Source organism: Myotis nattereri (assembly GCF_964212035.1).
Source record: "Myotis nattereri genome assembly, chromosome: 7".
Lineage (NCBI taxonomy): Eukaryota > Metazoa > Chordata > Mammalia > Chiroptera > Vespertilionidae > Myotis > Myotis nattereri.
Window position 1 is genome coordinate 35,377,608 of NC_138082.1, and position 15,598 is coordinate 35,393,205.

Below are 15,598 nucleotides of genomic sequence, written 5' to 3' on the forward strand. Positions count from 1 at the left end.
CCTGTAGGGGACCGTCTCGGGTGCTGGGTGTTAGACATCTCAGGCCATCGTTCTTCTTCCCCAGGAACGGTGTTCTAAGTGCAGGGCGGCGGGCGCCTCTGGGAGGGGACTCGGGGGAAGCGAAGCTCTGTGTTAGTCAGAGGCCTGCCCCGGGATTGTTGTGGAAAGGGAACAGAGTCATTAAAGGCACGGCCTAGAAATCTCGAGGCAGTACATGTGAGAATGAAAATGAGAACAAACCTAACTCTGATATTGATATCTTTTGCATTTTCTTAATCATCACTACAGCTTATTGGGGTGCACATCATTATCATCCCGATTTACAAAACAGAGAAATTGAGCCTATGAAAGGTTGAGCCACTTGCCCAAGACCCCACACTGTGTAATCGGCCAGGGTGCTGGTCTGAAGACACACTGAGGCCTGGGTGGTGAGTTCAAGATTCAAGAAAGCAGAGGCCGTAGCTAATGCAACAGGAGAGAAGATGAAATAAAAGGCATACGAAGCACACTTGCACCCCGTGATCCAGCAGACAAACTCCTTGAAGTTTATCCAAAGGACTTACAGACTTAGGTTCACACAAAAACCTGCACACAGATGTTTACAGCAGCTTTAGTCATAGTGGCCAAAATTGGGAGTAACCTACTGTTCTTCGGTAGGGAGTGGATGAATAAACGGGGTCCATACACACAACGGAATATTATTCAGTGCTAAAAAGAGAGGAGCTACCAAGCCATGACATGACCTGAGGGAAACTCACATGCATGTCACTCAGTAAGAGAAGACAATCTGAAAGGCCCACATACTGTGGGATGCCAACTGACGACATTCTGGAAAAGGCAAAACCGTGGAGACAGTAAAGATTCGGGGGTTGAGGCAGGTGTGAAGGATGAACAGGCAGAGCAGAGAGGACTCTCAGGCAGTGACACTATTCTGTGTGACACCACAATGATGGACACATGTCATCATGCATTTGTCAAAACCCATCGGATGTACAACACCAAGAGGGACCCTGGTGTCAACTTTGGCCTCTGGGTGCTGACGTGGCCACGGTGGCTCACCGATGGTAACACACACAGCAGATGCGGGATGTTGATAATGGGGGGGACTGTGCGTGTGCGGCGGGGGTAACGGGAGGTCTCTCCACCTTCCCCTCAATTCTGCTGCGAACCTAAACTGCTCTAAAAAAGAAAGTCTTAAAAACAAAAGAATCAGGGAAAGGGGCGTCTTTCTTGACCGCTGGAAGGAGCCACTGGGTGAAGGGCCCCCGACGCTGGAACGGAGCACTCGCCTGCGATGGGAAGATCTTCGGCCCGTGATTCATGATGCCAGGGATTCCCTGCGGATCCTCCGAGTCTAAATCAATCTGACAACGTGTGTTCTCCGTGGCATGTGCGCTTCAGATCCAGTGTCTTCACGGGGCCATGCTTCATGATGTAAGCGAGAGACAATGCGTGTCTGTAAAGTGTGATTAATGTGCCATGTGTCAGCAGGAAGATCAAAGGTTGTGCATGTGCGTGTGCGTGCTCCAACATGCTGGGCTGGCCTTCCAACGCTCGGGGCTCCCTGCCCTATGGGAACAGGCGGGGGGAACACAGCTCCCCTGAACAAGAGGAGAGAGTCACGGGGAAATTTACACAGTATGAAACACGTTCATGATCCAAAAAGATAAGATCTGTTGGGCTGTAAGAAGAAAGGAGCCGAAGGACCAGCAAGAGCTGCCAAATGGCCAGCATTGGCCACTCCTCCCTGTTCGTCCCCGGAGCCTTCACAGAGCCCCACCTCAGCGGTGCCTTCGGCATCTGACCTCGAACAGTACGGACTCAGGATAAACCCACAGCTGCAGCTCTTAACGCAGACCCTGGCTGTGAGTGTTCTGCTCTCTGGGCTCTGGGTTCTCTGTGCTGTGCTAAACCAGACCTGGGTCCGGGAGAGGCCTCGGCCATGAGCCAATGCCAGGGAGGGACCTGGGGGCTGGTAAGATGGTCCCCAGTGATCACACATTGGCCCTGGGGTGATCTAGGGCAGGGGACTGTGTCCCTACTGCAGGCGTCTGATGGTATGAGCTGGGTGGCTGTATGGACTTAGGTTTGGTTAGACTGCACATCAAAGGCGTGTTCTCAGGCAACTTGTTGGCTCTCTCTAGGGATTAGCTCTGGGAGAGGCAACCCCTCTCTGGGTCTATAGGACCCCAAGATGTCAAAGCATCATACAATACAGAAAATTAAAAACGTGGTTAATAGACCCCCTTCTCCCAGCCCCCGGCTTTTTGTCTGCTTGCTGTCTCTGTGGGTTTGCCTATTATGCATAGCTCACCTAAATGGAACCATATGACATGAGACTTCTTCCTGTGTTGTTTCATTTGGCATGTTTTCATGGTCCATACATGCTGTAGCATGTATCAGTACTTCATTCCTTTTCATGACTGCATAATATTCCATTGTATGGCCATGCCAAATGTGTTGGTCCATCATCCACTGGTGGAGATGTGGGTTGTTTCCATATTTTGGCTATGGTGAATAATGCTGCTGTGAACATTTTTGTTTTCAGTTCTCTTGGGAATATTCCTAGGAGTGGAATTGCTGGGTCATGGGGTCATTCTCTATTTAATTTACCGAGGAATCACCAACCTGTCATCCAGAGCAGCTGCGCTATTTCACATTCCCGCCACCGTGCGAGGGAGTTCCCACTTCTCCACATCTTTGCCAACACTTGTTGCTTTCTGTTTTTGCTTTATCATAGGCATCTGCAGCTGAATATTTTTTAATATGCTGGTGAGGGGATACAGGTGTGTTTCCGTAATAACTGGTTTTAGCCTGTGCTGCCTGCTACCAGTAGCGCATAAGAATTTGGGGTTTGGAGAAAGGCTTTAGATCTTTTCACAAACTTCTTAGGATTGCAGCTGAATTTTTATATATAGTTGGTGGGGATGCAAAATGGTTCAGGCATTTTGGAAACCTGCTTGGCAGTTTATTCTAAAGTTAAGCATGCACAGGACTCAGCGATTTCCCTCAAAGGTACTTACCTGAGAGAGAAGAAAACCTCTCTCACAATGACCTGAGTGCAGCTTTCTTCACAACCACCCAAACTGGACACAACCCCAGTGTCCATCAACTGATGCCTGGGTGAGCAAATGAAGGTGTCCATGCAATGCATACTCAGCAATAGAAGGGACGAGCTAGAGATGCATGTGGCAACCTGGTGGAGCTTAACAACATTCGTCTGCATGTAAAAAGCCAGGCGTAAGGCTCTGTCCTGTGTGACTCGGTTTGTATGACTCTCTGGAAAAAGCCAAGCAGGCACATAAATTGCATCAGTGGTTGCTGGTGGCCGGGAGGGGGGTGACCGCCTGCAGGGGCACAGGACACTTTCTGAAGTGACAGACATGCCCCTGATTGTGGACGGAGTTCACATTTGTCCAAAGGAATCACGTTTCAGTCTTCAAATGGGTGCATATCATACCTTTAAAAATGTCGATTAAAAAAGTAAGAACGAGACCCCATTCACATCGCATACTTACAGCCCCTTTCCCTGAGGGATAGAAAAATGCTTGCCTGCTGGCTGAGGGTCCGGGCGTTGGCGGAGACGTGACCACGTAGGAGGCAGGGTCACTTTCTCACTGACCGCAGCAGCGAGGACTCACAGACTCTTTTGTTTCTTTGATTCTTACTTGGTGCTATCAGCCCTTTCACCTTCTCTCTGCGCCTTCTCCTTCCTCTTCAGGGAGTAGACCATTTTCCTCAAATTTGAGCATAAATATAGTTCTTTGAAGATTCTCGCTACTGGCATTGTTATTGATCATATACCAAACTATCACTCGTGAAATTTTCCTAAGAGAAAATACAATATTCCATATTTCTTACACAAGCAATTTTTAAAAATTAAAAATTAAAGAGTGCAGACATTTTCTTTCCTTTAAATGGCAAACTTCTCTGCCACCTGGAGCTGAGGGACTGAGGTAAGCTGCCCAGGAGCCAGCGGCCATGGACTTGGATGTGGGTAAGGAGTGTGGGCACCAACCCCAGGGGGAGAGCCCTCGGGACATAACGCATTTCACACACGGGATTTCACACACGGGGTGTTCCTGGGGCCAGGGAAGTAGGAGACAATCTCATCCTCCCGGGGAAATGTATCAGACAAAAACCAAAATAAAGCCAGGCTGGGTTCACTGTATTTCAGAGTTCAGGCGGCACTTCCTCTGAGGGAGGGCCCTTCTGACGAGGAGGAAGGAGAGCCACCAGGGCCAGAGAGGGAAGACAGGATGGTGGTGGGCAGGGGTGTGGGGGAGCCTGGAGGCCCTTAGTGGACTCCCAGCCAGAGGAAACCAGCACCTCCACTTTCACAGGTGAGGAGGGGAGTGAGGAGGGGTTGGGGGGTGCTCTTGGGTTGTTATTTATTTATCTTCCCTGATAGAAGATAAAGAAATAAAATAGGAGAATGGAATTAAGTGAAATAATTAAAAACCCTTTTAAAAACGTGTAGCCCAGAGAAGAACACACACAGGCCCCGAGGCACTTTCTTGAAACCAGGACGTCAGCGCGCTCTCCCGTCCCCCCCGGGCCCTCAGGAGGGCGCTGCAGCCCACTCCCCGCCGCTCCCATGACCCCAGGAAAGGGAACTTCCCCAGGCACCCCGGAGTGTTCCCCCAGAAGGTTTCTTGGTGCATTTTTATACTCAAGACATAATCAGAGTTTTAATACACAAGTTTAGTTCCAAGTTTATTCCTGCAAACATTTTGGGTTAAACCTGTATGTTTGCTTAAACCAGCGCGCAGGACCTTTTGGGTCAGATTGTCAGCTCATGAATTTAGGGTTTTGTGAACCACAATTTAAAACACGTAGTGTACAGGTTTAATTTAAGATCTGCTAAAACTCAAAAGCGCCATGTGGAAGAGAGAACCGACTTTCTCATTATGAAGGATTGGGGACAATAAATCCACAGGACCTTCTCGGGAAGGTTTACGGCCAGGCCGCAGCAGGGCCGGGTCTTTACGAGGGGTCAGGGCACGCGCAGTCACCAAAGGCTCCCCGCACATTATTTAGATTAAACAGAGTCATACTCCTTGTGTCTCAGCAGACCCGCCCCCCCGCCCCTTTCTTAAAAGCATCGAAGTGCGACAGGATGCCGAAGTCCCCGACAGCGATTTAAGTTCTGCCAATAGAACCAACATCCTCATAGGAAGGGAATCGTGGGGGTTATTCCCCCCAACCCGTTGTTTCACAGAGGGAAACCGAGTCCCGCGGAGAGGAAGGACCGAGGCCATCTCCCTCCGTGAGGGAACAGAGTCCTGACCCCTCGCCACCGAGGCCTGTTTCTGCTCTCCGCACAGCCTGGTGCGTGGCTGGCTCGTGTTAATTCATTTTCTTACATGAAAAAGCAGCATTTGAACTGCATGCCTCCTAGTTTCCAACTAGTTCATCTAAAAGTGAAACATAACTACAGGCGAGAGGAGGGGCGGGTGAGTGCAGCCTCCCTAGCGAGTCCCAAGCCTACCCCCGGGCTTCACAATCACCCTGAGAGTCAAATCCTGCGGCTTCCCCACCTTTGATGCCCTTTCGCTCCCTCCACACGGTCCTTGTAACTCTAACCAGCACTGCATCTCCTGAGCTCTGGTTCCCTGGTTCCTGATTCCCTGGTTCTCTGGCTCCCTGATCCTTGGTTCCGTCTCCTTGGTCAGCTGGCTCAGCTTTTGAGGCTGCCCCCTATCTGACTATCATCTTCCAACTTCTCTCAATAAAAAGCCAGTCATCATGTCCTCCCTCGGAACTCTCCTGTGGCTCCCATTGCCTCCAGAAAACCCAGACTTGGCCGCTGGACCTGGGAGACCCTTGAGAGCCTGGTGGCAACCTTCCTCCACGCTGCTGTGCACGCTGCAGGGGATGTGCCTTGTTCATCAGCCCACATCTCTCCCAGCAGGGACCTCCCACACGCAGGGCCCAGCCTGCCCTTCCGGTCCCGCCCATCCTGGTGGATCAGGGCCCCAGCCCCACATGCAGAAGTGCAGCCTGTCAGGGTCCGTGCCCAACTTCTCTGCTGTTCCTGGGGGGCAGGAGGACCATTTGCAGCAAGAGAGAGTGAGGCTCACACGTAGAGAGAGGCAGAGCTGCAGGATGGGGAGGGAGAAGGACACAACATCACCGAAGCCCCTGAATCCAGCTGAGCCCGAAGCCAGCCTGAGCCCGAGCACCCCAAGTACTGAGCCAACCGTTTCTGCTTTGTCAGGCAGATTCCGGTCGCATTCACATCACCTGCAGGGTGCTGGCACTGAGCCCTGAGCTCCAGCCACGGAGTGACCCGTCGAGGGGACGCCAGCACCCTCTTCACCCTGTGGGTCTTGACACCTTCTCTTGTCTTCGTCTGAATGCTCTTCCTCCCTCCTCGGCCTGGAGGGCTTTCCCAGCGCCCAGACCCTGCTGCTCTCGCCATCTCAGTCTGCCCCTCAGCCTTGCTTCCTACGCCGCCTGGAACCCTCGACCGCTGGATGTGAAGTATCTGTCTGTGTGGCTCCCGCTGCGCTTCTCAGCACATGTTAACACACAGCCCGTGACCGTTAATAAAGAGGCCCCGCGTTAACAGTCTTCTCCCTTCAATCACTTCTTCCCACCGGGGACAATAAAGTGCACACTCTCCTCAGGATAGAACCGCAGTCCTCGGCGAGGAGATGTCAGCCATGTGTCCTGCTATCTCTGCAGCCAGTGACTCCACAGCATCTGTTGATCTCTGTTTGAAGAGAGGGGGCCGGAGCGGGGGAGAGAAGGCACGAGATGTGAATGACAAAATTGAAGATTAAACATAAACCGGGCAGGACAGTAAGAACTATTTAAGCAAACGTCTGTTTGAATTATATTAAACAATGAAAATGAGGTGTCCACTTGGGTAACCAGGACTCGCGTTTCTGTGCCTCATTCTTCCAAAGGGGTGGTGGGGCGAGAAAACAAGTCCTCCTGATTCATGCATTAAAGTGAAGCTGAACCCAGCCACTCCTAGAACCACCTTGGGTGGGACATGGCGAGGCCTTCCCAGCAGGACCAGGGCTTTCGGGGAGCCCAGTGACTTCCCCATCCGGCATGTGGGCGGCTGCCAACGGGTTAGAAAAGGAGAGAGGGAGCAAGCGCTCCCACAGCCTCGGTTTTGCAAGTGTACCATGGTGTTTCCCTTCTGGCCCCAGCTACTGCTGGGCACTGAGCTCTCCCACCCTGAGGGGCCAGTAATGAGCCACTACCCACCAGGACCATGCCCACGGAGGAGGTCACAGGGCAGGTGGGATCCCAGGCCATCTGGAGCCCGCCAGGGTCAGCAGGGAGAACGCCAAGCCACCACAGGGCCTGCTCTTTCTGCACTTGCGTTTTAGCTTTTTAATGGCAATTTCAATGAAAAATGATGGCTTCCACATACTTGTTTACTTTTGCTCTCTCCCTTAAATCCATCTAAAATTGTACTACGAAAAAGCAAAAACCCAGAGCTCAGAGACAACAGGGAAGGAGTTGACAAAGACCCATGCGGAAGTGGAAGGAGGCTGAGGAGGGTGACCAACTCGGGGACACAGCAGCCAGAGTGCAGGCTGGGGATGCCATAGAGAAGCGGGCTGGCCCAGGCCCCCTGCAGGAGCGTCCTCACCCTCAGTGAATGTCAGGAGCAGTCACTTCTCGTGGACTCTCCTGTCCCATCCCACGGGGCTAGCCCTCCCTCCGCGGTGGGAGGAGTGAAGCTACTCTGGAGAATTTGAGCCAGAACGGGCTCAGACTGGGGGCACCAGCAGCACAGAGAGGAAATTTGGGGGACTGCGTGAGCACAGGGTGAGCCTGTGGGAATCCACGCTCTGAATGACGAGAGCTCTGTCCAGGCCTCTCCCCTCCCTTGGCACCCAGAACCCTGGGACCCAGGCTGATGTCCCAGAACAGGACGTGGGAGAATCCCCTCTGGAGAGAGTGGCCAGCCACAAAGAAAAGAGGACAAACAGTAATGACTGCGGTTGCCCCCAGATATGACGGGCCCCCAGCTAATCATCTTAAAGTAAATCTACGTATGACAACAGGCCCCCTTCACCAACACACACACATACACACACACACACTCAGAGCTGCCAATCAATTTTTTAATGCCAAGCTCTTGGCATTACACTCTTGGCCATGTGACTTACGTTAGCCTTTGGGACATTAGCAAATATGACACGAAAGAAGGCTGGACAGCTGTGCATTACCCCTTGCTCTTTGTCCTGTGGTTGGAGTCTGGAAACCACAGAGAGAAAGAGCATAAGCTATCCTGCTGGAGAAGCCATGGGGCCCGGCCGACAGCCTTCCAACCACCCAACCTGTGACTGAGGCCATCTCAGGTTGGAGCCATGAGATGACCACAGGCCAAGGTGCCACCAGGCAGGATGTCAGGAAAACCACCCTGCTGGACACAGTGCAACCTGCCAGCCTACGAAGCGGCGAGCAGATGGATGGGTGGTTTGTGATGTGACGGCGGAATCCGAGACAGACTTGAAGGATGTGAGGAAGTCAGCCACATGGCCCTCTGGGTGGCAGAGAGTTCCAGGGGGGCCCTCCAAGGGGCACGCACTGTGTGGAGAGGAGCTGCCCGGAGGCCAGCAGGACAGAGCCTGGGACAGGAGGGCAGAGCCAGAAGGGGACAGTATCTTCACCAGATGGCCAGGCCTTCCAGGTCCTGGTCAAGATAGGTTTTTACACTAAGAGAGATGAGCCCTTTCCAGGTCCTGAGCAGGGGAGGGGCCTGGTGTGACCACATCCCTATGACGCCCTATGACGCCATTCAGCCTGTCCCAGGATGTGCCCTGGGTTTCCTGGAAACATATGCCTGGGCCGCAGGTGGGGTGAATGGGCAGGAATCCTTCCCAGGTGCCTCAGAGCCTCACCACCAGGGCCGTGCCTCTGGCTTGGTGATGTGAGTTACCAGGATGAGGTTGCAAACTGGTGATGCAGCCATGCTACCCTTCAGCCTCTACCTGTTACCTGGAGCACATCTGGGAGCAAACGCTTTCCAGCAGCTCATGTCCCTCTGGGGTATAACTTGGTAAGGAAGGCTGGTCATGTGCTTGAGCCTTTCCTTTTATTTACTAAGTTTTGGAATCCTGAGTCAGTTTCCAATGATCAGTCCAAGGTGACCAGTAAGTGTTTTACTTGATGGATGTTATAAACTGGTGGTTTTTACCATAGCCAATGGGTCCATCCTTTGCAGTCATTGTTCTTATACAGATACTCATCCCTCGCCTTCTTTGGTCTGTGGAGGCATCTTTAGGTTCGTTCTTGAGTCTCTCCGACATGATCCCAGGAGTCACGGAGAGCTTCCTGGCTTTCTGCATAATAAGGTGCTCCGGGCTTATCTTGTGCATGTTTGTCGCAGACTGTAAGCCAGCCATTTCTTCAAGGAGGGGCTACAGTCAGTCTGGACACTGTGATGGCTCAATGTCAGCTGACTGTCACTGGGTGGCTCAACGTTTCTGGTCTTTTCGGTGGTCGGGGCCAGGAAATACGTTGTTTAAGAGAGAACATACCATGAGTTCATACTGATCTTTTAACAAATTCAGAACCCCATGGTCTTAACTTTCTTCACTTCATCCATGCATCTCTTTTCTTTCAGGCTGGAAATCTTGATTCCCAAAGACAGAAACATAATGACTTATTTGCTTTAGCTTACAGTTTCAGGATAACAACAGCAATATTGTTACAAAAATGTGAATACAGTTAATACAGTTTACGCCTTTTTAAAAATTTTTTCCCCTTTAGAGTATGCCCCAGTAGAGGTGTATAGTCAAATTACAGTGTTTTAAAACTTTCTTAAATTATTTCTGTCTGCAAGGTTAAGCCACCAAACTGATACAAAATTAGATGCATTTGTTTGACTTTGTTTTCGATTTTTTAAGGATTTCTATTTTGTTCATTTTGACTTAATTTTCATAATTATGCATTTATATTGATTCCCAAATCAAATCTGTAAGTTTTCTGCAGAGAAACCTGGCTTCTGTCACAGCTCCTACACCCTGCTCTCTCCCATTCTCCTTACGTCATGGTTAAGCTTTCCATTTTTTTTCCCATTGTTGTGTTTTAATTGAGATTTGGTATAAATTCCAAGCCAAAAAATATCATAATATGAGTTTATTGCAAGAACCACTTTGATTAAGTCTAAAGGCATTTATATGTGTGTGAAAGGCCAGCGTGAGCTACACATGACAAACGAGAGTGATGTCAAGCAGACAACATACCCTCCAGGTCACAGTCAGAGTGGGGGTGACTCAGTCGGGGTCTGCTGCAGAGAACAGGACCCACACTGGCCGGTTCAAGCAGGAAACCACTTATTAGAGGCCCTGGTAGAATCATGTGGAGCTGAATGAACAGGCTCCGGGTAGAGCTTTGGGGATTGACTTCCCGGAGCTGCACTGCAGACAGGAGCCTCAGGAGGACGAGGGTTCCAGAAGTGCCCCGAATAGAGAAGCTGCGCTCCCAGCTCCCAGCTGTGCCACTGCTGCTGTGCTCCGCTCAGAAGATGCATGTTCATACCCTACCTCCAGATCAGTGACCAGACGCCGTGCTGCCAACTGGACTTAACCAGGACCCGCCGAGTGGGTGGCCCCTTCTCCCTTCCGCGCCCATAAGAGTGCATCCTACAGACCAGGGTTGCCAGGGTCTGAGAAAGGTCATTTTGAGCTTCCCATCCCCTGTAATTCAGAGAGAAACAGTAGAGGAAGGATGGAAAGGAGAGTGGGCACCCACCCCCTGGGCATACGGAGAGAGATGTCGTGGTACCATTGTCCTATGTGCAATGGCAGAGCCAATGTAGCGAAGGCCTGTCATATGCCTTCCTGGGCCATCACCCAAGGAGAAATGTTTCAAGGGGCGTTTAAAAGAGAATCTTGCCTGCCTGTGACGTCAGCCCTTTCTAGGGACACCTGCACCATATTGCTGTAATTTAGGCTCGTAGACCTGACTTCCAGGAAGTGCTCTGATGCTCATCACCAGTAGGAGAGACAGACACAGGGGAGTGGAGCAGGCTGCATGCAGGCAGGCTCCTCTCCTCCCTAAAAGCTCCTGGTTTGCAGGGGAGGCGTGTCCCTGGGCTCATTTAAGCTGGACGGGCAACGAGGGGACTGGGTCCTAGGACCCCCAACCCAGTGACACATGGAGTTAGTGAAAGAGCAGCAAAGCGCTGCTGTTGGCTCTGAGTGGAGCAGAGCACGCCCTGAAAGGCAATCCCCGGTCCCGCAGGCCCACGGAGACGCCCAACGCCCCCGCTGTGTCCCAGCGCCGAAGGGACCGCAGGGGAAAGGCTCCTCTCGCTTTTTGTTCCTGACGTTTTTATTTTAGAATTTTAAAGAAAGGGATGTCAGAGAGCTATTTTGCTGCTCTGGATAAACCAGGGATGGGTTAATCAGGCCGGTGGCCTTGCCGCTGGGCAGGGCGGCTCCAGAGGACCCTTTAGTCACAGGATTTCGAAGCCCGCGGGTCAGGAAGAAACTAGAAGCAATTAGCCCCGCTAGGTAGCCAGGTCTGTGTGAGGGCCTGCTCTTCTCTCGCCGGCTGCTGGGGAAACGTCCCCTTGAACAGCCGGCCAGCACAGGCCGCCCTCCTCTAGTTTGGCCGAGGCGAGTGCTCTGCAGCCCTGAGTTCAACTTCAATAAAAGGGCCCGGCCCGCCCTTGATCTCGTGGCTTGCCTGACAGCCCTGCTCAGGCCCGGGCCTAATTGAGCCCGGGTCACCTGGGAATAGGTTCAAAGGCATCGAAGCCAGTAAACCACCTCCAGGCCTCGAGCCAGAGCGGCCTGGGGAACAAAGAGCGCCCCCCCCCCCCTCCAACCACTTCAAACGGGCCCGCGCTCGGCGTCCAGATGGCGCAGGGCCGGGGTCCCCGGTGTCGCCCGCGGAGAACGGGCCCTGAGCTCCCGCCGCCCCACGCCTTCCCGCCGGAGGCTGCCTGGGCGCCCAGCGCAGGGGAGGACGCGCAGCTGCCCAGGCGCCCCCTGTTCACTGCACACTGGCGAGGCGAAGGGGGAGCGCAGTGACGGGGTCCGGCACCGCCGACCTAGGGGCGCCCTCGGCCGCACCCCGCACGGGGCAGGACCGCGCGGGTGGGCGCGGAGGGCGCCAGCGCCTCCGCAGAGGTTCGCTGTGGCGCTGAAGTTTTAAGGCACTTTAGGAGGAGGGTGTGCGAAGGGGTCGGAGCCACGGCTCCCCAACAACTTGGGCTGAGAAGCGGTTTCCCCTTCCCGCAAGGCCTGCGCAGCGCGGTCGGCGACTGCAGGGGTCCTCAAGGTGCGTAGGTGAGGAGCCGCATCTCCAATGGCGCCCGAATGTCCCCTCGCCGGAGGCGCCGGGATCCCTGCCCGCGCTGGTCCCCAGCCGCAGGCCGAACGTACAGGCCACCGCGAGTGCCCGCTGCACGCCCAGGGGCAGCCAAGGCGCACACCGGCCCGGCGCCCCCGAGGCTCCCCGCCCAGTCCTCACCTCCTGGGCGCGCATCGAGGGTCAGACTCGCCACCGGTGCCCCTGCGCCCCGGGAGAGATGCCGCCGCCCGGCGGGCCTGATCTCCACGTTAAGGAGCTGACAAAGCCAGGTCGGCTGAGCCCAGGGCGCGGGCAGCCGGAGAGTGGCCAGGGCCCGGGTGGAGGTGCGGGCGGCGCGGCGAAGGCCGGCCTCCGGGGTGCCCGCCGCGGTCAGGGCCGAAGGGGGAGGCAAAACTGAAAGTGCCGCGCCGGGGGGGCGGGGGCGGTCGGCGAATGCCCAGAACTTGTCCGGCCCCCGGCCGCGGCGGCCAATCAGCGCGCCGCCTTTGCTCCTGACAACTATTTAGCAACCCAGCCCGGCTAGAGTTTCCAAAAAAGTTAGAATAACTTCCTCTCCCGGAGACCTCGGTTTTGCACAAGCCGGCCTTGAAATCAGAAACTCCGAGAGCGTGTGCTCGGCGACCGCGGGCTTGGCCAGCGGCGCGCGCTCGGCGCCCGGCGCCCCCAGCCCCACGCGCGCTGGGCGGGCGCCATGGAGGAGGGCTCCAGCTCGCCCGTGTCCCCCGTGGACAGCCTGGGCACCAGCGAGGAGGAGCTCGAGCGGCAGCCCAAGCGCTTCGGCCGGAAGCGGCGCTACAGCAAGAAGTCGAGCGAAGATGGCAGCCCGACCCCCGGCAAGCGCGGCAAGAAGGGCAGCCCGAGCGCGCAGTCCTTCGAGGAGCTGCAGAGCCAGCGCATCCTGGCCAACGTGCGCGAGCGCCAGCGCACCCAGTCGCTCAACGAGGCCTTCGCCGCGCTGCGCAAGATCATCCCCACGCTGCCTTCGGACAAGCTCAGCAAGATCCAGACGCTGAAGCTGGCCGCCAGGTACATAGACTTCCTCTACCAGGTCCTGCAGAGCGACGAGATGGACAATAAGATGACCAGCTGCAGCTACGTGGCCCACGAGCGCCTCAGCTACGCCTTCTCCGTGTGGCGCATGGAGGGCGCGTGGTCCATGTCCGCCTCCCACTAGCGCCGCGCCACCCACGTCCGGACCGGCGCGCGAGGGTAGGTGCTGCGCTTGCGATGGGCGCCCTCCACCGCGGGGGGCGGATGGCCTGACCCGCGCATCCCTTCTCGCGGAGGCCGGGCTGGACGCGGAGGCGCGATGGGGAGCACTTTTCCTCCTAGCAGCAGATGGGGGTCGTTTGGGAAGCTCCTACGTCCCAGGGTCGCCCTGGGGCCTTTCACAAACTTCCATGCAGGGTGTCAATCAGAGAAGGGCAGACTGGCAGCAGCCGCATTTTCCATTCTTGGTGTCGTGCGGGGTCTGTGGGTGACTTTGGGGGGAGTGCGCATCAGAAGAACCGCCTGGGGGGGGGCAGGGGCAGAGAGGTGGGGGCCCGCTGCCCTTTGGGTCCCTCCTGGTGGTGGCGGTCGTGCAGGGTTGTGGCTTCTCGTTCTTGGGAAGCGAACACCCAGTTCTCCCTGGCAGTCCCGTTCTGCTGTGGGCAGGTCCCGTGGGCGCCGGGGTGCGCACCCTGGGCCCCCAGGTTTGCCTGGAGAGGGCGGGAGGGCACTGCCCAGGGCTGGGGGCTCCGCGGCCAGAGCAGCCCTGGAGCCGGGGGTGGCCTGGCGTCGGGAGTGCAGAGGATGGGCCGAGGCTGATGCGCGCAGGTCGCGGCGCGGTGGCCGGGACTGCCCCGCTGCTGGGAACCCGGCTCCCCACGGGCAGGTGGAGCGGACCTCGGGGCTGGGAGCCTCTGTTCCCGGCCTTGAACCTCGTCAGTCTGGGCGGGGGCTCTGCTCCTGCCGCTTCCCCGCGTCCAGCCTGCGAGGAAGCGCCCGGGTGCTGGCAGGGAAACAGGTTGGAGGGGAATGAGGGCCGGTGCGGGTCGGTCCCGCAGGAGCAGGTGAGGGGGACGCAGCCTGGGAGCTGGGCTTCCTCGGGGAGCATGTTCTGGGCCGCACCGGCGCCTTTTCACCAGACACCTTGGAAGTCCCCTCAGACGAGCTGTAATCGCCGAGGCGCCGTCCTTCCAGCAGACTCGGGGCGATGGCTCCCGCGGGCCATGGAGGGTGCAAGATGTATTTGGGGCGGGGGAGGGACGTGTGTTACAAAAATCCTCCCTACTCAGTATGTTTAGTTTCTTGCTCACCTTGCAAGGTTTTCTTATAAAAGTCTCTGCTTCGCACAGAAGGAATTTAGATCACCCAGGAGCGAGCAGCCGCCCACTCTCCCAAACAGATCTATTTCTTTTTTATGTGGTTCCATAATATCTGCAAATGTGTTTGCTGTGCCCACGAAGAGCTGATGTAGCTCAGGTGGATTTTATTTTGTATTTTTTATTTTCATTTCCGTGCCACTGAGAATTCTGAGGAGATAGCCCTTGAAAGTAACGATCGGTTTATAGGTCTGTAACAACGAATTTCAGCGGGGAATAACTTATGGGAAACGGCTCCTATCTTTGTCAAAAGCAGATGGAAAGTGTCTCGATCACATATTTCCCTGGGAAAGAGGGTTTGGATTGGCCGAGGACTGAAATGCTCAGTGGGATAACACATTCATTCTGGGTTTTGCTGCCTAAATTATGAGCGTCCATTAGTCAATTCCATTTACCCTTTAGACCATCCACAGTTTATAGCACAGATGAAATAAGAACAAACAGATGAGGACTGTCATCTTTTAAAAATATACACACATAGCTTTGTTTAAGGAAAATGCCAGCAGAATTTTCGTTAAGATTTTCCTCCAGAAAATTATTGAAAACAAATAGCAGGAGCTGTACCTCGATGCAGAATTTAGTAGGGTCATTTAAAATTCATTACAAAATAATTGCACTCCTAACAATGACATCGATCGCAATGAAAGATTATATAAAAATAAAAGGCAGTACTTGTAATCAGTAAATGGTAAGAGTTTGGGGGAAAAAAATCCTTAAAATGTAACAGATAACACATTGAGCTGGAGAGCAAGTGATCCCTATGGGGCCCATTTATTTATGTTTCTATAAAATTGAATCTAATTGACCAGTTCCAATAAACACATTTCTTCAAGCAGATAGATTCCCACCCTGCCCGAGAGGGTACGGGGGTTCTTGATGCAGGAATGATCTGGGCACACCTTGTGTTTACTTGCCGGGCATGTGAAGCAAAAACT

The 15,598-nt window shown here is 54.4% G+C and overlaps 1 protein-coding gene across 1 annotated transcript; it reads left to right on the forward strand.

Annotated features, from left to right (window-relative positions):
- Positions 1 to 12,988: 12,988 nt before the first annotated feature.
- On the forward strand, positions 12,989 to 13,471 carry TWIST2 (twist family bHLH transcription factor 2; the record flags this gene model as incomplete). Its single annotated transcript, XM_081095860.1, has 1 exon — positions 12,989 to 13,471. One exon carries the CDS (start codon positions 12,989 to 12,991, stop codon positions 13,469 to 13,471), a length of 483 nt encoding a protein of 160 aa, XP_080951986.1.
- Between the last annotated feature and the right edge of the window lie 2,127 nt (positions 13,472 to 15,598).